The sequence below is a fragment of the Salminus brasiliensis genome, chromosome 1 (assembly GCF_030463535.1).
Source record: "Salminus brasiliensis chromosome 1, fSalBra1.hap2, whole genome shotgun sequence".
Lineage (NCBI taxonomy): Eukaryota > Metazoa > Chordata > Actinopteri > Characiformes > Bryconidae > Salminus > Salminus brasiliensis.
The window spans coordinates 10269925-10291796 of NC_132878.1; the positions used below are offsets into that span (position 1 = coordinate 10269925).

Genomic DNA, 21872 nt, shown 5'->3' on the forward strand with positions numbered 1-21872 from the left:
TGAAGAGAAGAAGGTGAGGGGAAGAGTGAGGAAGAGAAGGAGGTGAGGGGAAGAGTGAGGAAGAGAAGAAAGTGAGGGGAAGAGTGAGGAAGAGAAGAAGGTGGGGGAAGAGAAGAAGGTGGGGGGAAGAGTGAGGAAGAGAAGAAGGTGGGGGAAGAGTGAGGAAGAGAAGAAGGTGGGGGGAAGAGTGAGGAAGAGAAGGAGAGGGGGGAGTGAGGAAAGAGAAGGAGAGTTGGGGAAGAGTGAGGAAGAGATGGAGAGTTGGGGGGAAGAGTGAGGAAGAGAAGAAGGTGGGGGAAGAGTGAGGAAGAGAAGAAGGTGGGGGGAGAGTGAGAAGAGAAGGAGAGGGGGGAGTGAGGAAGAGAAGGAGAGTTGGGGAAGAGTGAGGAAGAGATGGAGAGTTGGGGGAAGAGTGAGGAAGAGAAGAAGGTGGGGGAAGAGTGAGGAAGAGAAGGAGAGGGGGGGAGTGAGGAAGAGAAGGAGAGGGGAAGAGTGAGGAAGAGAAGAAGGTGGGGGGAAGAGTGAGGAAGAGAAGAAGGTGGGGGAAGAGTGAGGAAGAGAAGGAGAGTGAGGGGGAGAGTGAGGAAGAGAAGGAGAGAGGAGGAGTGAGGAAGAGAAGGAGAGTTGGGGGAATAGTGAGGAAGAGAAGGAGAGAGGAGGATTGAGGAAGAGAAGGAGAGTTGGGGGAAGAGTGAGGAAGAGAAGAAGGTAGGGGGAAGAGTGAGGAAGAGAAGAAGGTGGGGGAAGAGTGAGGAAGAGAAGAAGGTGGGGGGAAGAGTGAGGAAGAGAAGGAGAGGGGGGAGTGAGGAAGAGAAGAAGGTGGGGGGGTGAGGAAGAGAAGAAGGTGGGGGGGTGTGAGGAAGAGAAGGAGAGGGGGGAGTGAGGAAGAGAAGGAGAGGGGGGGAGTGAGAAGAGAAGGAGAGGGGGAGTGAGGAAGAGAAGGAGAGTGGGGAAGAGTGAGGAAGAGAAGAAGGTGGGGGGAAGAGTGAGGAAGAGAAGGAGAGGGGAAGAGTGAGGAAGAGAAGAAGGTGGGGGGAAGAGTGAGGAAGAGAAGAAGGTGGGGGAAGAGTGAGGAAGAGAAGGAGAGTGAGGGGAAGAGTGAGGAAGAGAAGGAGAGAGGAGGAGTGAGGAAGAGAAGGAGAGTTGGGGGAAGAGTGAGGAAGAGAAGGAGAGAGGAGGATTGAGGAAGAGAAGGAGAGTTGGGGGGAGAGTGAGGAAGAGAAGAAGGTGGGGGGAAGAGTGAGGAAGAGAAGAAGGTGGGGGAAGAGTGAGGAAGAGAAGAAGGTGGGGGGAAGAGTGAGAAGAGAAGGAGAGGGGGAGTGAGGAAGAGAAGAAGGTGGGGGGTGAGGAAGAGAAGAAGGTGGGGGGGTGTGAGGAAGAGAAGGAGAGGGGGGAGTGAGGAAGAGAAGGAGAGGGGGGGAGTGAGGAAGAGAAGGAGAGGGGGGAGTGAGGAAGAGAAGGAGAGTGGGGAAGAGTGAGGAAGAGAAGAGGTGGGGGGAAGAGTGAGGAAGAGAAGGAGAGGGGGGAGTGAGGAAGAGAAGGAGAGGGGGAGTGAGGAAGAGAAGGAGAGGGGAGGAGTGAGGAAGAGAAGGAGAGTTGAGGGGAGGAGTGAGGAAAAGAAGGAGAGTTGGGGGGAAGAGTGAGGAAGAGAAGAAGGTGGGGGGAAGAGTGAGGAAGAGAAGGAGAGGGGGGAGTGAGGAAGAGAAGGAGAGGGGGAGTGAGGAAGAGGAGAAGGAGAGGGGGGAGTGAGGAAGAGAAGGAGAGGGGGGAGTGAGGAAGAGAAGGAGAGTGGGGAAGAGTGAGGAAGAGAAGGAGGAGGGGGAGAGAGTGAGGAAGAGAAGGAGAGTGGGGGAAAGTGAGGAAGAGAAGGAGGAGGGAGAAGAGTGAGGAAGAGAAGGAGAGGGGGAGAAGGAGAATGGGGGAAGAGTGAGGAAGAGAAGGAGAGGGAGAGTGAGGAAGAGAAGGAGAGTGGGGGAAGAGTGAGGAAGAGAAGGAGAGTGGGGAAGAGTGAGGAAGAGAAGGAGAGTTGGGGGAAGAGTGAGGAAGAGAAGGAGAGGGAGGAGTGAGGAAGAGAAGGAGAGTTGGGGAAGAGTGAGGAAGAGAAGAAGAGTTGGGGAAGAGTGAGGAAGAGAAGGAGGAGGGGGAGAAGAGTGAGGAAGAGAAGAGAGTGAGGGGGAGAGTGAGGAGAGGAGGGGGGGAGAGTGAGGAAGAGAAGGAGGAGGGGGAGAAGAGTGAGGAAGAGAAGGAGAGTGAGGGGGGAGAGTGAGGAAGAGAAGGAGGGGGGAAGAAAGGATGACTGACAGAAAGGAGAGAGAGGTCACGTACTGGTTCTCTCGTAGTTTAGTGATGGTTATTCGGACGGGTGGTGTGGGAACTGTGGGGGTCTGACTGTTCATGTGTAATGAAGGGATTTTTGAATTATGGAGTTTTGTATGTAATATTCATACAGCGGTCAGATCTGCAGCATTTGTTATAAATGTGTTCTGCTTTTGTCTTTTTTTACATTAATAATTTACACAACCTTGTTCAACTTTTTAGGCCAACTTCACCTGTCATACCTCTCTCTCTCTCTCTCTCTCTCTCTCTCTCTCTCTCTCTCTCTCTCGTTCTCTCTCTCTCGTTCTCTCTCTCTCTCTCTCTCTCTCTCTCTCTCTCTCTCTCTCTCGTTCTCTCTCTCTCTCTCTCGTTCTCTCTCTCTCTCTCTCGTTCTCTCTCGCTCTCTCGTACGTAAGTCTCATGATCCTTGTTTGAGTACTTTTTGTCTTGCAGGGCTGAGGGGTAACATTTGTGGTGGTGGAAAGATTTTGTGGCGCAAAACAGATGAAATCGTATACAACAAAAAAGGATGACCAGAGGATCGCTGGTCAGAATCCTGGGTCATGCTGCTTGCCAACAGCAGTCGACGTCAGAGAGAGCACTATTGGCCTTGCGCTCTCAGGGTGGGCTGATGGCACGTCCTCCCCACATCACTCCTAGCGGGATGCTGGTCAGCTGTTGTATCAGAGCTGGGGAGCCGTGCTTTTCTCCAATGCTCTCAGCGGCAGTTGGAAAAGAGGTGGTGGCTGGCTTCACCCTCCTAGTGTTGGGGCATTGCAAGTGATTGGGGGAGTTCACAGGAACGAAGATTGGCTAATCTTTTATGTGCTTCTGTTCAGTCAGGTTGACGAGTATTCGTAGTCTGTAATATGCAGTCCAGGCCAGTCATAATATTTGTTTCTTAACACTGCGTACTTCATATTTAGAGAAACAGCAGGAACCTCCTGCAGGCACCAGCAGGTGTTGGTTTGCATCCCACAGGTTCAGTCTGATTGTAGGTTGTGTGTTTTCAGTGTTTTTCTCTTTGCTAATGCAGTGTGTGCACTCGCCTGCTCTTCAGTGAAATGTTGTGGAACTTGCTTCAGCTTGGATAACTCACTCCCCTCACCTTTCTCTGCAAAAGCCTCCAGAGCCACGGGATGCTCTGTAATGCGCACCATCGCCATGGGAACAGACTTAAGTCTGGCAGCCTCCTGGTCTTCAATTATCACTGTTTGCATCTGTTCTGATTGCAGAGCGGGAGGGGATGGAGGAAAGGGAGTGTGGGGTGGGACAAATTCAGTGGAAATGCTGTGTAATGGGATCGATTGAATCCAACTCGTGTTTATCAGACATCTCAAACTGGTCTGAGATCAGGTTCTTCAGTCCAGAAAATCCTAATCCTTTGTAGTGCCATGTAAAATCCAGCTGAGGTCCAGCTTTTGCTAGTAGCTAGTAGCTTTTTTTTTTTTTCAGATAGTCAAGCTGGTCTTTGATGGTCAAGCTGGTTGAAACACTGGTCATCCAGGCCAAAATCCCCTATGCTAGCAAGCCAGCTTATTTACCAGTTCTTGATCAGCATAGTGTGTGTTGCACTTGATTTTGATGGACTGGTTGGTCTGTCAGCATGACCAACCTCAACAAGCAGGTCATCAAGCTGGTTAAACAGGTTGGCTAGTTTAGTAAAGCTGGTTGACCTGTTAGGTCAAGCCGGTCACACTGGTGGAGCAGCATGGTGAGGCTGGTCATGCTGGCCAGCCAGAGTGGCCGTTTTGGTCAATCAGCATGGTCCGCTTGATCGGCATGACCATGTTGGTCAGCCAGCATAACCTGTATGATCAAGCAGGTTGACTAGCACAACCAAACTGGTTGCCCAACTTTATCAGTATACAGGTTGAGTAGCTTAGTCAGTTTGGTCATGCTAGTAGACCTGCTGAACCATCAAACTCACCCAGGATGACCAGTTTGACAAGCAATCTGGTATCCATGCTGGGCTGAAAGCTAACACTGGACATGATTTGCATGTAACCTGAGTCTGGTGTCAAACTTAAAGGACAACGGAACCATGTGTAAAATATACACCGTGGTTAACTGACCAAAGCCAGCTCTTCCATTCCCATGCCTGGACACACCCCTGCATTCTTTTTATGAGGAAGGTGTTGAGAGTGAAAGGGTGGGATACACTGATCTGACACTAGGATTGGATATCGATCCGGATGCTGGCAAAATTAGCTGGGTTGGGTATTGGATAATTAGGTTTGCTATTGGATATTAGGTTTATGGATTGTTATCGGAACAAAAGTTGTCAGATCGGTGCATCCCTAGTGCCTTCACACGACTCTGTCCCCCAGTGTAATTCAGTTAGGACGATGTGTCAAACATTTACACTTGTGCTGCAACGGATTCTGACGTGGAGGCACGTCAACCAATAGCAGCAAGGATAGGGGGGCACAGGTAGATACTGGATGAAAATTAGAGATGGAGGTTGATGCGGCTCTGTAGGATGCCAGATTGGCAGGATATAAAGATTCACTTTGTCGTTCAGCAGCTTTTCACAGTAGGTCTTTGTAAGCTAAGGTTTTCTTGGGTAATTAGCAAAGCACTTTGTAAGTCGCTCTGGATAAGAGCGTCTGCTAAATGCCATAAATGTAAATGTAAAAGTTTCTTGCAGTGGTCCGTATTTCTTTCACATGATCCAACTACGTTGTTTCAAACTGTACGAACTCTGCTGCTGCTCCAACCATGTACCATGCGCCTTCCAGACAGACAAGACCTGCATGCATGTCGTCGTTGTTCAATGAAAAACGTGCATCTCCACAATTGTGACAATGGTCTGAATAGAAGTCAATGTAAAGAATTTGGAGCTTTTCTATTGGTCTATTCACCCAAAGTCATTTGCACAGCGTTCAGAGCAGCTACAGGCTCAGAGCATGGAGAAAACCAAAACTGGACAAAAAGGAAATATGTATCTACTGCTCCTTCATTGTCTAGTGTGTAGGCACCCTAGGTTTGTGTGTGTGTGTGTGTGTGTGTGTGTGTGTGTGTGTGTGTGTGTGTGTGTGTGTGATGGGAGCTGAGCTGATTTAGCTTCCTGGTTTCTCTTTGCATGTTAGAGTCAGAGGCATTAATACAGTTGATGAAAAAGTGAGGTAAGGCAGAAAGAAGAGATTTTTACAGTCTGTCAGGCTCTGGACACCTAGGCGGTGTGTGTGTGTGTTGGTGCTGGAGGCAGTGTGTTAGTGTTGACTGTGACTGATGGCCCCCTGAGAACTGAAGGACAAAGTGTGTTTCCCCTCTTGTGTCATTAAGAGGCTGTGTGCTGGGTAAAGGAGCGTTCAGGGGGATTAATGGAAGATGTGGTGTGATTGAGGTGTGTGTGTGTGTGTGTGTGTGTGTGTCCTGCGAGATATTGTAAGCCTCCTTTCCAACAGCAATAGGAAAAAAAGGCATTTTCTTCTTACTATTATTATTATTATTTTTTTTTTTTTTACCACACATACAGAATGTACAGAATCAGCACATTTTTGGTGATTAGGATACATGCATTTAAACTGGGATTTCCCATTAAACACCAAATGTATGTGTGTGTGTGTGTTACATCAGCCTTTGTAAGGACTGAATTAAATCTGTGTGTAATGGAATATGCAAATGCCCAGTCTAGATCTGCGGCCCGCTAACGACCTCATCATCTGCCCCCGTCTGGAGCGGCAAACACCAAAAAACCAGACGCCCTTTCGTCCTTGGGTGCATGAGCTCATGTGTACAACATTCCTTTCTTCTGAATGGTCATACATCATCCCAAAAATTCACAACATCATAAATCATAGCTGCTAAAAGGGCTGTAATGATAAATCGATTAAAATTTATTGAAAAAAAAAAAAACACCACCTGGAAGCGACCCTGAACAGGGAGAAGTGGATCAGATGAGGAATGTATGGATTTAGCTTCTCTTTAATGAGCAGCGATTAGTTGATCATTTGCATGATGATCCATATGTAAGTAGCAGAATGGAGGATTGGCCTTTCCAGCTCCAGGGCTCCCCTCCCAGTTGTAAAGTCCTAATTCTCATATTGAGCCGCTACTGAGGGACACGCTTTTCGCAAGCATTTCTGGACAAGCTAAGAGAAACAGCACACTCACTGAAAGTGAAAGACTCTGGGCTCAGATTGGCTCCACTATGGCCCGGGGGTCACAGGTACAAATCCCGAGCCATGCTGCTTTACCATCAGTGGCCGGAGTCAGAGAGAGCACAGTTGACCATTCTCTCTCTCCTCATCACTTTTATGCGATGTTGGCCAGCACAGCTGTCTGAAGCTGGGGATCCGACGCTTTGTTCAGAGTTTGTCGGCCCCCCAGTGATGAAAAGAGGCGTGATGGGAAAGGAGGAGGAGACATGTTAAGTCCTTAAGAGACCCTGCTGGAGTCGGGGGCATTGCTAGTGCATCACAATAATTTCAAAGCTGTTCATTTAAGGTTCAAATGCTACACAGTTTTGCTGTAAGGATGCCAGGCACCAGACTGGATGTTCTGCGTCATGCAGCAAAGACAAATTCCAAACTATTGCTTTTAATTAAGGTATAAACAACGGCTGCCCATGTCTGCTAGCATTGTTCAGTGCCTCTGAGCACCACAGTAACTGAACTGTCAAAACCTGAAGTTGAATTGCTGGATGCGGGAGAAAATGGACAGGAATGAAGACCTGAGCGACTTTAACTATGGCCAAGTCGTTATGGCCAGACGACTGGTGGACCGTCTCTAAAATGTCTCTAACACTTCAGGTCGGGTGTTCTGAGACCTACCGACAGTGGACCAAGGAGGAGCAAACCATGAACCAGGTACATGATGTTGGGAACCCAAGGCTTAACACAGGCTACCCCCATCTGGGCGGAACCGACAGAAGGGCCACTGAGCTTCAAGTCACAAACACATTGGTTAGAGCATCAATAATAGACACACTAGAGTCAGAACCGGACCTGGACTGCCAGGTGCTTGGGCACCTGAGGTTAGTTGGAACAAGAGGTCCACAGTAGCTCCACCTCACGGCTTACAGGATCTGCTGTACTTGGTGCCATGGTACCACAGATACCACTTCCTGATGTCTTGTAGAATGAGCTGTTTAGGTGGCACATGGAGGACCAACAGTATATTAGGTAGAACTATATGTCTCTCTAAGCAATGTGTGGGTCGTCCTCTGATCGTGATGACCTCCTCCAATGACCTAAAATGATCTGAATGGGCTACGTCCCACACATTCCTCTCTGCTATGCCTACAACTCCCATTGTGGTTGAGTTTTTTTTTTGGCACGATTACCAACACAGTCCCACTCTCCAGATCGCAACCTCTCAATGGGGTTTCAGTCTGGTGATTGTGTTGCCATGACGCCCCCTGAACTTCCTCACTCCTTCAATCCAGTTGATGAGCGGTGGGGCTTCTTGCAGGATACCTTCAAACACATCCAGAACAGCTGCAAAACATCAGTGTGTCATGTTTGTCCATCCAAGCACAACGCTTCAGCTTCCGCTGTAATGTAAGTCCACAGCAACAGGCCTGATTTCCCGTGTATTCCAGCATATAGCACAAGAAAATGGGCACAAACGTTTCTGCATACAACTGCTACACCAATATACTGACATCCCATTAACAGATAAGTCGTAGAGATGAATGCACTGGACAAAAGATTCGGCCCTGCCTCCAGAATCCGTTGATTACATCTGGACCCTCATGAGTGATGGAGGACTCCCTGTGCTTTGCATGCCATCAAGCTGAAAGCTCATCTGGTGCCGATGGGCAGCCCTTTCTGGCTCCATTAAACAGAGCTGTTTACACTGATCTGGGTACAGCTACCCAGCATAAAGTTCAACCAGCATCATAATAAATAGCCCAGGCCGGCAGACTGTCCAGACTGCGTTCAGTAATGGACCTACATCCATCATATGTAAAGTGGCTCAGCAGGACGGGGCTAATCGTCTCATAGCGCTAGTCTCATCTGTTCAGTCCCGCTGTATCACTAGCCGGAGGCTCAGAGACTTTCACCAGACATTTGGATTCTTATCCAAACAATTTTGTGGTTTTGATTTGATTTAAATGGTGGTACAGGATGTAGTTGGCCTCTTTTTTGCCGGCTCCTTTCTGGGATTTTTTTTATTTCAGCTTTAATGCCACAGATGTTCTATTCAGATGACAGTGCAGAAAGGCTTTATATTTAAATTATAAATATTTGTTTATTTTTTTCTCTTTTTCTTGTTTTGATCATTTTTCTCTCCCCTTATCGGCCCCCAGTGGCACATCTATCTAAGTGTTTGGTGATGCTACAGTCTTCTGTAAGTCAACTAGCCTCTCCTTAATTGGTAGGTTTGACAGAGCTGGGATTTACTGTTCCAGTACTCCAACATATACTACCATATATATATATATATATATATATATATATATATATATATATATATATATATATATATATATATATATATATATAAATAAAATAAGTAATATATTTTTTTAATCTCTAGGGACCCCCCAATCCCGCCCCCCATCACTTGGTAAGGGTGAGGACAAGTCAAGTCTAATTTATTTGTAAAGCATTTTACGACTTTTGTTGTCGTCACAAAGCAGCTTTACATAATTAGTAATTAGTAAAAAAACAGAAAAAAAGACTTACAAGGGGGATCCATCCTCCTCTGGTCAGAACTATTTATTATTATTGATAAGTTACCAACCATAATCATAATATAAAGCACATGTCTCCTCCAATACATGTGCAGTCACCAATGCAGCATCACTAGAAAGTCAATGCACGCCTGTACTGGCCAGCATCACATTGGAAAAGAGAGCATGGCAAATTGTGCTCTCTCGGGCTCTGGCTGCTGATGACGAAGCAGAATGACCTGGGATTTGCACTCAACCCTTTGTTGGTTTATTATTGTTTAGATTTGTATAGTTTGTCATATCAAGGATTCTGAGCTCACTAAAGGCAGCTGACCAGAGGATCACTGTTTCTAATCCCGGTCATGCTGCTAGCCATCGGCAGCCAGGGCCCCGAGAGAGCGCTAGTGGCCTTTTTTTTTTTTTTACTCAAGGGTGATTAGACGGCACTTTCTCCCCACATCACTCCAGTGCAGTGCTGGCCGTCACTGGCATCTGATGGCCTGTTCATCAGGTCCGGGTACGCAGCGCTTCCTCCGAGCACGTTGCTTGCCCGGTGACGTTGCATCGGCCTGTGTCGGCCTTCACCTTCCCAGTGTTGGGAGCATTGTATGTGATGGGGAGAATATGTACAGGTTGGGTAATTGCAGATCCAAATTGGGGAGATCTGAAAGAGCTGCAGTATGAGGGGGCGGGGCTAAACTGCTGTAGACTGAATGGATGGAGACATGTAAGTTGGTTCTTGTCGTCTTATGAGCTGTGGGCCAAAAATTCTGTTTCCATGATAGGCGCCCTTTAAAGTTGCAGTTTTCTATAACTCATTTGTTTGATGATGGTTTTAAAAAAGTCATTATTATTAATCTTGCATTTGTATTAAACTGCAATCATGCAAATCATGGTGGAACGCGAACGTGAGTTTGATTGCACAGCAGTAACCAGTGCCAGTCCACATGTTGTGTCTGCTGATGCTGTTCGGCTGGCGCGTGGCCCGGTGGGCTGGGGGCTGGGGGCTGCCCCAGTTGGCTGCTGGAAGGCAGGAAGGCTGAGCCTTTTTGAAGCGCGTCCTTGGCTAGAGACTTAACGGGCAGCACAGCTGTGGGCTCTGTCTCAAGCTGGTCGTTAGACTGAAAGGCGAATGCAGGTGGTTCTAATGACTTCTGAAAAGGACGCACAGCCGACGCTTGGCAGACTGATACTCAAGGACATCAGCCTGATTAGATGCGAATGTGTAATTGCTGCATGCAGTCAGTAGGTTTCGTGCTCTGCTTTGTTCTGAGTTGTCGGGGGTGAGTGAGATGCTACAGTGTATGAACCGGCAATGGAAATAGAAAGCTGTAAAAAGATGGCTTTGGCTCACTGAACAGTGTCTGCAGTGCTGATAAATATTTGCACAGAAAAATGAGAAATTATTGACCTATATTCAGCAGTAATAAAAAAAATAGCAGAGGGATATCTCAGTTGTCTGATAATATTGACTGATATTAATGTTTATTGTTGTTTGTTGTCTAATAATATCGGCTGATATTGATGTTTGTTGTCTGGTAATATCGGCTGATATTGATGTTTGTTGTCTGGTAATATCGGCTGATATTGATGTTTGTTGTCTGGTAATATCGGCTGATATTGATGTTTGTTGTCTAATAATGTCGGCTGATATTGATGTTTGTTGTCTAATAATATCGGCTGATATTGATGTTTGTTGTCTAATAATGTCGGCTGATATTGATGTTTGTTGTCTGGTAATATCAGCTGATATTGATGTTTGTTGTCTGGTAATATCGGCTGATATTGATGTTTGTTGTCTAATAATATCGGCTGATATTGATGTTTGTTGTCTGGTAATATCGGCTGATATTGATGTTTGTTGTCTAATAATATCGGCTGATATTGATGTTTGTTGTCTAATAATGTCGGCTGATATTGATGTTTGTTGTCTAATAATATCGGCTGATATTGATGTTTGTTGTCTAATAATGTCGGCTGATATTGATGTTTGTTGTCTGGTAATATCGGCTGATATTGATGTTTGTTGTCTGGTAATATCGGCTGATATTGATGTTTGTTGTCTAATAATATCGGCTGATATTGATGTTTGTTGTCTGGTAATATCGGCTGATATTGATGTTTGTTGTCTAGTAATATCGGCTGATATTGATGTTTGTTGTCTGGTAATATCGGCTGATATTGATGTTTGTTGTGTAATAATATCGGCTGATATTGATGTTTGTTGTGTAATAATATCGGCTGATATTGATGTTTGTTGTCTAGTAATATCGGCTGATATTGATGTTTGTTGTCTGGTAATATCGGCTGATATTGATGTTTGTTGTCTGATAATATCGGCTGATATTGATGTTTGTTAAAATCAGCAGAAATATCACTAATAATTAGTGACTCTCCAGGATTCAGCTTCCCAGGGATTCAAACTCTCAATCTCCTGACGACAGAACAAAACCTGAGATGTTTAAGCCACTGGGGACCCTGATATGAGGCTCCCCTATTAGTGTTATTATTGCTCAGGATATCTCACTATAATGAGATTCCAGTGGCCTAGAGCACTGTGTGAGGAGATGATCTGACCCTGAAGTCATATTTTAGAAATTCTTCATAATTCCTGTCTGTATGTCCCCTTGTCTTCACAGCCTCATAACTCTGGCTGTGAGTCACATATGATCAGAGGCAGTGGAGAAGACTGGCTCTACGGGTTCAGGAAATGTGTGAATCATATTCCTGCGCTCCATTATCGCACAGATATTAGTAGAAACATTGAGAAACATTGAATTTGACGCACTGGCACGTTCATATCCACCGGCTCTAGTGAAACTCCATTGATGCATCCAGTCTAATGCAGTTTTTTACCAGAATTATCAAATCAAATTGATTCAAAGTTGCATTTCCTGAGTCACTGAATCATTTCCTAAATTGAATCACTGTGTGTTCAGTGGTTTAAACTACTGGTGTTCAGAATGTGCTTAAATCCCTTGAGTGCTCCACTTTAATGAACAGTGTGTGTGTGTGTGTGTGGCGAGGTGTAAGCTCATTCTCCATTCTGTTTCTCAGTTGGATGTAGAGGGCAAGGGTATTCCCCTGGTCCAGCTGGCACTGGTTAGTAATCACATGCAGACGCCATGAGTCTGGACGCTGAAGTGTCAGTGATGTGGTGAATTCAAAGCTGCCACCTCCAACTCGGTCCAGCTGGCCAACACTGGAGATAACAAGCACTACACAGCTTCTCCGCAGGGGCAGGAGGGGCGAGGGGGGCGTGGGGGAGGCAGTGAGGGCTAACAGAAGTGGAGCTTGTTGGATTGAGAACATAGCCGGCAGAGTGACCCTGGAGCTTAGGTTTAGTTTGGCGAGTGGTCTGTAGTTTGGGCCGGAGAGGTTTCATTTGAATTTCACCTCAAAAACTGATGAAGCTGATGAAATGAAAAAATGTAGAACTGTCTGTCATTTATCAGCAGGGAATGTGGGGGAAACCACCAATGGACAAAAGTATTGGGACACCTGCTTATTTATTGCTTCTTCTCAAATCAAGGGTATTAAAAAGAGTTGATCTTGCTTTTGTTGGAGTAACTGTCTCTATTGTCCAGGGAAGGAGGCTATCTACTAGAGTTTGGAGGAGCACTGCTGTGAGGATTTGGTTGCATTTAGTGACTAGAGCATTAGTGAGGTCAGGATGTTGGATGATCCCCACCCCACCTGCAGCAGTGCTCTGGACTGACCGGGCGCTCCCGAATCCAAAAAGAAATGCTCTGAGCATGCATTTAGTGCCTCTCTCTCTCTCTCTCTCTCTCGCTCTCTCTCTCTCTCTCTCTCTCTCTCTCTCGCGCTCTCTCTCTCTCTCTCGCTCTCTCGCTCTCTCTCTCGCTCTCTCTCTCTCTCTCTCTCTCTCTCTCTCTCTCTCTCTCTGTACTGGTTTCTGTTGTGATGTGAGGTGGCAGTGTAATACGCTGCTGTGTTTTCTCTGGGCTAATTTAGCTGTTCCAATAAAACCCAGCATTTAGCTGTCACCCTCAGCGGAAGCCTTTTTAGTGAGCAAAGAAAGATGCACACGTTGGTAGCTGACAGCAAAGAAAAGCTGTGTGTGTGTGTGTGTGTGTGTGGTCAGAATAATGCATCTGAATCCAGGGGAGTGCTGTGTCATATTTAAAAGAATAACATAAAGCCGCTTTGAACTGACGCAGCACTTTTCTCTCTCGTGCAGAATGGCACGGATTACGGTTTCCTGGTACGGCAGAACTCTGAGCTGCTGAGGGCGCTGGAGGAGCTGGAGAAGACGTGCTCCACGCTGAGAGAGGAGAACATCCTTCTGGTAAGAGCTCGTGTTCTCTGTAGATTCTATAATAATGGTCTTCCAGGACATCAGGGTAGGAGGATGCTGGCATGAAACATGCAGAGATGTATATTTAAAAAATAAAGGGAACAGTGTTGGGAGGAAGGATGTTGCCGTCCCACTCACAGAGCTTCTTAAACTTATCTACAGCATCATTTAAACCCATATGCCAAATGACCCATGTGTCAAATCAAATGGATAAATAGACCGGGTCAGTATAAGAGTCACTATTACAAATAGAGCTTGGTTTGTTTGCATTAGTGACTTTTATTTTGAAAGTGTCAATATAAAAGTCACTAATATAAATAGAGCTTTGTCAGAATAAAAGTCCTTAATACAGACAAATTGGCTATGTCAAAATAAGGGCACTAATACAAACAAACAGAGTGTCAAAAATAAAAGTTACTAATGCAAATAAATAAGCATACCATGCCAAATAAAAGTCACTAATACAAATGACCGAATAAACCATGTCAGAATAAGACAATTAAAACAAATAGACTCTAAATAAGTCACTAATACAAATTAATAAATTCTGTCAAAATCTGTAACCATGAGTTTTGTGATCCATTACACCACTTGCAAATATTATAAGCTGGCTGATATACTGTTAGGTCCTGGCTTGCCGTTGACAGAACATCTGTTTGAACAGAACTCGAATACACTTATAAGAGCCTAAAGACAAGGTGTGCCTGTATCTGAGTTGCTTAAATAAAAGTGTCTTTATCTTATATATATATATATATATCTCAATCCTTCTTTGTCTCACTCACTCAGCGGAAGAGCAGTTGTCCAGAGACTGAGGAAAAGGTGAAGAGGCTGAGGAGGAAGAACACTGAGCTTGCTGTCATTGCTAAGCGTCTAGAGGAGAGGGCAAGGAAGCTGCAGGAGGCCAACCTTAAAGTGGTACATCCCACACGTTCCTCAAAACTGCTTGTTAAAATGATTTTTTTGTTGTTGTTGTTGACTTGTTTGTTTGTTTTGTTTGCATTTTGTTTACTTTTTTTTCTTAATAAGTGATGCAAGGTTCTCTGCCAAACAGTGTCATATATTGACATAATAAGTAGGTACAACTTATTTAAATTCCTTAATTAAGGCAAAAAATATGGACAACATGGGGTAACTTGTCCTGCAGGTTTAAGATTTTTCCAGGTTGTGGTTTGATTGTGATTTGATTGATTGGACGTGCAGTTTCCACGTAGCCACTGTTTTTTTTTTTTAGTGTGTGGATTTTTGGCAACCTTCAAAATGTCAAAATGATGCAGAAAACACTAGAAACACCTAACCGACCATATGAGAGACCAGAGTAACCACCTGAGATACCAAAACAACCACCTGGGATACCATTGCAACAGCTTATCAACCATCTGGAATACCTTATCAAACAGCTTATTACCCATCTATAGCCCATTACCAGCAACTCAGGAACACCATAAGATCCACTGGGAACAGCAAAGCACTTAGCAACAGCATAGCAACCATCTAGAAACAATATATTTATAGTGTAGTCTCTATATTTGTGCTGCTGTCTTGGCCAGGGCTCTCTCAGCGTGACTTCTGAGATTAAACAATAGCAACCACATAGCAACAGTCTAGTGATCGCTTAGAAGTGGAAACCAGCGGCGCAACAATACTGCACTTTCTTCAGTTAAATTCACAATTTCCTATATTCATAAGAGACCCATTAAGATGTTGGTTGTTCGACCATATCAGTACTGTCTTTGTTTCAAGACTTTCAGAGTGTTAACATAGCACGTTAACCTCATTCCCCTGCTTACGCTTATTCAACAGCACCAGTCTTTCCCTTATTTTGTTTGTTCTGAGAGTTTGCAACATCGTATCCAGAGCAGAGATTCCCAGTGGAGCTGACCCGGCCGTTGCCTAATGAACAGGACTGGAGCACTTCTGAATAGCACCTGTTGTTTCCAAATTGGAGTCTAGTCCAGCAGACAGGACTCCAGTACACAGGGAAACCACTGCTGGTTATGGGTACATAAATGAAATATGTCTTCGTGTGCAGAGGATCAGTCTGTTGGGTTGTTGGAAGGCGGAGGGTTTGCTGCTGTGTTTGAATGTCAGCTCCTGTTTAACACAGCCTTTGATTTCACTGAGCAAACCTGATTATATAATATTGTGTGAACAGAGCCTCAGGGCGTTCGGTATAGATTTAAAGAGGGCAAGGCATTTCTTTGAGAGAGTGAGTGAGAGTGAGAGTGAAGAGAGAGAGAGAGAGAGAGAGGAAGAGATAACGAGTGGAGGAGTGATATGTTCCAGTACAAAGGAGTGGGTGAGTGAGAGACGGAGAGATAAAAGAGAAGAAAGATACAGGAGACGTCATTCCGGAGAACACAGTTCCACTGCTCCACAGCTCAATGCTGGGGGTTTTATCCCCCTCTAGCTCAGGCCTGACATTAGGCAGCATGGTGCCAATAGGTTTATTCAAAAAAAGGTTTTATGGCAATAGGTCCCATTCTGTTGGAAGTGCTGTTCTACAGGGACTAGACAAGCAGGGTGTGCAGCCTAAAGTAGCCGAATACATTCATTAGAAGGTGTGTCCACAAACATTTGGACCTACAGTGTAGATGCCTATAGCAGCGTCTATTCTTCGTATGTCTCTGTGACGTCCGTACCATGCCACCTGTACTGTGAGTACTGTACGGTTTGGTGCAATGTACATGTACCGTTACACCCCTAAAGTAGAGCTCTTGATGCTTAGATGCTGAGATCTGAGGAACACTCTTGTCTAGGCAGGGTCTGGGTGGGGCTTTTATAGCGTAATATTGTATTGCTGCCTTTCCCTACCTTGACACAGTAAAAAAAAAAGTGTGTGTGTGTAAGAAAGAGTGTGTGTGTGTGTGTGTGTGGTGTAACTGTATTCCACAAAGCCACCTGCATGGCCACCTGTCTGCTCACTGGTGGCCGTAGCGATTGACTGGCTGTTGCTGTACAGCACCTGTTACACTCCCACTCTTCATGGTGTCTGCTAAAGCCCACCAGCCAAGCTACAAACACACTCACACACACGCACGCACGCACACAGTGGTTTAACACCAATTATGTTTGATTAGCACATTCTGCAGCAGCTACACACACACACACACACACACACACACACACATATGTATTGGTGCTCTATACTCTGTCTGATCTGTTTTTCATTCTTTAACATTCACTCTCTTTCCCCCCACCCCACGTAGGTGAATGCCCCCCTCCCTGTAAAGCCGGGCGCTGTAGAGCAGTATAAGCGGGCGTTTGCGAGGCAGCGGGCGAGAGACTTGGCGCAGCACGCAGACACACTCCTCTCCAAAGACAAAGAAATTGCCGCCCTGCAGCAAGAGTGCCGAAAGCTAGAGGCCAGAACCGGACAGGGAAAGGTACCACTCTCTCTCTCTCTCTCTCTCTCTCGCTCTCTCTCTCTCTCTCTCTCACAGCCTAGACTTCAGATCTTACTGTTATGCTGCTTATCGTCTGTGCTTGCCAGACAGAGCTTTAATTACTTTATTTGGTGCAATTAATAAAATGATTAATTGGCCGTCTACGTTTGCTGCCATGCTTGACTAATTGGTCTCCGTTCTATGGGCTGACTGCTTGATTTGAGCGTTGTCTGCCTTCTGGTGGGCAGTATTGGTGCTGCACATGCACAGCAGTGAACCTCATCATTATTGAGCTGGTGTGCTTATGTTTTTTTTTTTAATTTTGAAATAAATACAGTTTCTGAACAGGAAGCATTAATACACTGTACCTAAATATTGATAATAATTTATAAACAGTACTTTATGGTGTGATGGGAGTGTGTAAGCTGAACTCAAGAAGATCAGCACCCAAACCTGTGCTGGTCTGTGGTGGGTTCTTTCTAACCCACATTTTAGTATTTACTATATAGTTCTGTTCAGAGAAGAAGGCTTTTTCACAATATTGTAGATACAACAGTATATACTGTACAAAAGTATTGGGACACTTGCTCATTTGTTGTTTCTTGCGAAATCAAGGGTAAGAGTCTATTCTGATTTTGTTGGAGTAACTGTCTGTACTGTCCAGGGAAGAAATCTTTCTACTAGATTTTAGAGCATTTCAGTGAGTATTTGATTGCATTCAGTCACGGGAGCGTTAGTGAGGTCAGGATGTTGGATGATCAGCACCCCACCTCCCTAATTCCACACCTAATCCCAAAAGCATTGGATGGAGCACCGGCCATAGAACACAGTTCTTCCACTGCTCTACAGCTCAGTGCTGGGGGGCTTTTATACCCCTCTAGCCCACAACTGGCATTAGGCATGGTGCAATTAGGGTCATGCTTATTTATCTGCTCTGGAGAATTCTTTGGTATTGGGAGTACTTCTAGACAGGGACTAAAAGCTGTTTGTGTACATTTGCACATCTGTATCAGCAATGGGTGCAACTTAAAGTAGCCTAATGCTACACTCTTTAGAAAGTGTGTCCACAAACATTTGGACAGTTGTGTAGTGTGCATAGAGATCATTTATTACAGTGTGTAAATTGTACAGGTATGTGGAAGATTACTGTATATTCAGGGTGGAAACCAAGTACACTGAGCTTGATGATTCTTACTGCTTCAGGTCTGCTTGTGCAGGAACGTCCTTGAGTTTTACTCCACACACACACACACACACACACACACACACACATACTGCATGACTCATCGTTTTCTTTAGCAGCTCAGAGAGGAGACTTATGACGTGGCAGAGAGAGAGAGAGAGAGATTTGACCACTAGATGGCAAAGAAGGTTATCATGTTGTCCTGCAGCTGCACACTAACCAATTAACCCAGAACTGACTGTTTTAGAAACACACATAGCAAAACACGGGCTTTGCACTAGGGTTGGGTGGTATCCACTTTTGCCATACCGTTATGCCATCTCTTCATGCATTATTTAAGGGTGGGCAGTGGTGGCTCGGCGGTTACAGCTTCAGGCTATTGATTGCAAAGATTGTGGGTTCGATATCCAGTCTCGGCAAGCTGCCATTGTTTGGCCCTTGAGCAAGGCTCTTAACCCTCTCTGACCCCGGTCACTGCAGCAATGGCTGCCCATTGCTTCGGGCATATGTGGGCAGCTATTGCTGCAGCGACCAGGGTCAGAGAGGGTTAAGGGCCTTGCTCAAGGGCCAGACAATGGCAGCTTGCCGAGCGACTGGTGTTGGGAGAAACAGAAAAGCAAAATGAGAGACTGGTTCTGCTGTGTTTGGACTGGCAGCTGGCTACAAGGTACAGCAGGCTGTGTACACCACAGCACAGGCCGTGTTCCAGCTAACTGAGGCTCAAATCACAGCCATTTAGAAGATAAAGCAGAATCAGTGATATCAACAATCAGTGAGCACCCACCGCACCCCCATCTTTTGGCTGTCTTTAATGCACATGGGGGAAATTAGCTTTTTTGGCCATAGATCAGTGCCTCTGAAATAGGTTTATGAACAGGGTATGTTTATGAAACTAGATTAGCAGAGCTGAATTTGTGCTGAATATAAGAATATCTAGCACTTTAGGATTCATGTATTTTAGGTAGATGATTTATTTCATAATGTTAAGGCCTGTTAAACTACCTCAAAGGTGGCTGAGAGGCCTCATTTGTTCCACTAGCAGCTCGTCTTATTTTTCTTAAATAAAGGACCATAAAGGAGATTAACTCTCTTTCTCCTCTGTGTAGGGTTGTCCTGGCCCAGCAGGAGCAGGAGAGTTTGAGCGGCTGCTGAAGGAGTCTCAGAAGGAGGTTCTGCGTCTGCAGAGGCAGCTCTCAGTCAGCTCAGCTCGAGAACAGGCTCCAGAAGAAGAAGAAGAAGGGCAGAACGACGACCAGGTAAGAGCACAGTCTCACTCCACAGTGCCCTCATGTGGCACATCACAGCAATTTGTTGCTCAGCAGTAGACTCATAGTGGCAAGATGTGAAACCAGCCTTGGTGGCCTTGCTCTCTTAAAAATCAAGACGCTAAATAGAGGGTTCGCAACCATAGAATCACCTTTTTTTTTTTAGATTCCCCAAAGATTGCTTAGCAGTTTTTAAGTGCTGTTACACAGCGATCCTGATTTAGCACTGTTGTTCTGACCTATATGTGTCAAACAGCGGCCGTTAGAGGCTAGAACGTCATTATTGTGTGGTGGTTTTGCTCTAACCTTCAGTGTTTGCACTAATAATGCGTTTATTACTCTGCACTTTTGCTGTAAACCTCAGGGTCATGCACCATAACTTGTAGTGCTGAACAAAGCTGAGGGCTTAGGTCATCCACTGGCCATAGAGCAGATATGCATGTGGATTTTTGTGTGGTGTGTGCGCCCCCTGTAGAACCCTATGTCCTAAAACAAGAGTTGTTCAGGAACCCTTTGTTTCTATGAGTGCACTTCATGAGTCTATCTGTTACTCTCCTTATGAGGCATTTTCTGTTAGTGTTTCACGTCCAGTCCCAGGTTCAGTCTCGAGTCAGCGCAGGCAAGTCTCACGTTGACTCTCAAGTGGATTCAGTGCAGACAGGAAATTAGACCTTTTTATTTGCTTAGCTGTTCATTGACAGAAATTTTGACCAGGATGTCCAAACTTTGGTATACCACTGTATACATAATAACATTCAAATTATGATTTTACAATCAGATTCAGATTTCTAATAGTGTTACGATAACTCTATACGTTCCTGGGGTTAAGCGTCCACTTCCTGTAAGAGAGAGCAGCAGTGGGAGAATTAAAGTGGGCATTGTAATCCCAGCTGTATGTTAATGAATCTTTAGGAAACTTATTTTTTTATTTTAAACAAATAAAAAGTTTAATTTAAAATGTTAAGTTTGTCACACACACACAGCAGTGTAATGGTTTAACTGTCCCGTAACATAACAATTCATAATAAAAAGACAGGATGGATAAAAATACAGACTGAAAAATAAAAATCATAAATGAAACATTGATATAAAATGTGCAGATTTATAACATCCATCAATACGTTTTATCTTACAAAGACGTTTTATCAACAACTGAGAAGTTGAGCCGTACTGCTATTTTCCGTTCCAGCACAGTCAGGATGTGAGCATTTGCTCAGCAGTTTTAAACGCTGTTACACAGTAATCATTACTCAGCACTGTCGTTCTGACCTGTATGTGTCAAACAGCGGCCGTTAGAGGATATAAGGTGATGGTTGTGTGACGGTTTAGCTCTGACCTCCAGCGTCTTAACACTGCACTAACTGCTCCACAGTCAGTTTGGCTGCAGTGTGCAACAGTCAGAATGCGATCATTACTCTGCAGTTCTGCTGTAAACCTCAGGGTCATGCACCATGAGTTGTTGCGTTGAGCAAAGCTGTGGGCTTGGGTCTTCCACCGGGCTTAGGGCAGATACGCATGTGGACGTGTGTGTGTGTGTGTGTTGTTAATATGGGGTTTTGGTCCAGTGGGGTTTTTGCAGGGCTTAGTATGTGTTTACACTGGCATAAATGCTGTTTGCTGCTCTTACATAATGGACTACACCATCATCTGCCACGCTGCCTAATGAGCTGACTCCTAGCCATGAACTTAAGCTGGGTTGAGAGAAAGAGGTAGAGAGACAGCAAGACACTGAGCGACACACACACACACTTTTACCACAGTGCGTTAACATTGGTTGGTTTGAATATGCTTGTTTGTCATAGTCACAAACAGGACTGTGCAAAAAAGCTCAAAGTTATTGATAAGAATACAGGAGAGTTGACTTCTAGTATGAATTTGAACTGTATCTCATGGACAAAAGTATTGGGACACCTAGACATTTCATCTAGAGGAAGCTGTTGTGACATCCAGTTCTAAAACTATAAACATTAATATGGAGTTGGTCCTCCTTTGCAGCTCTAGCAGCAGGCTTGGAGCTCTACAGTTATTGAGTCTGCAGTGTGTTGAGTGTTTTATGCACTGTGAGCTTCTCTGTGAGCTTCTCTAGATTCACCCTGAGGACAGTTTTCTCCCATAAAAGGAACGCTTCAAACTCTTCATATGTTTTCTGTTGCCAATTGTGTGTGTGTAGGTCACAGAATTGCAGTGTTGGAGTCTCAGTGAGAGTGAGCCAGGCTAAAGTGTGGCCTCCACATGTTCAGAATAACATTTTAAAAACTGATTTCTGGGGGGAAATATTCCAATAACAGCACAGGGGAAATTGTTGGATTTAGACACTGGAGATGGAAAGACAGTTTAGAGGAGGAAATGAGATGGAAAATGGGCTGTATAGTCATTGAAACATATGGGGGTGGGCGGAGCTACACATCATTCTCCAACCAGCCTGCAGAGGTGCTAGACATGTGGTTGCTTGAGTTTTCTACAGTCACTGGTGTAAATATAAGGAGTCAAGACTGTTATGTAACAGTTTTGGGGTTTTGGAATTGAACCGTTTCCCAGCTCTGGAACAGCAAGTGTTTGAGGTTCAAGTGGGTCACTTCCATCTCCTAGGACTAGGACCCCTTTAAATGTATTGCCGTGTTTCTCCCTTTTATTACATTTTTCTCACAGTTAAGAAAAAAAATGCATATATTTAATATAGCTGTACATCTTGACTTGGCGCTCTGTGCCTTCCTTCTGTCGACACTGGCTTTGGGATTCAGTTTCGGCTGAACACTTTAAGTTTCGCTGTGATATTCCC

The 21872-nt window shown here is 45.0% G+C and overlaps 1 protein-coding gene across 7 annotated transcripts in view; it reads left to right on the forward strand.

Moving 5' to 3' along the window:
- tspoap1 (TSPO associated protein 1) overlaps nt 1-21872 on the forward strand; it is a 140777-nt gene that overhangs the window by 58530 nt on the left and 60375 nt on the right. For all 7 annotated transcript variants that reach the window (XM_072662337.1, XM_072662409.1, XM_072662624.1 and 4 more), the window contains 4 exons: nt 13143-13250; nt 14049-14177; nt 16469-16645; nt 18935-19084. In XM_072662337.1, the coding sequence (XP_072518438.1) occupies nt 13143-13250; nt 14049-14177; nt 16469-16645; nt 18935-19084 (564 nt within the window). The remainder of the gene's footprint in view (nt 1-13142; nt 13251-14048; nt 14178-16468; nt 16646-18934; nt 19085-21872) is intronic.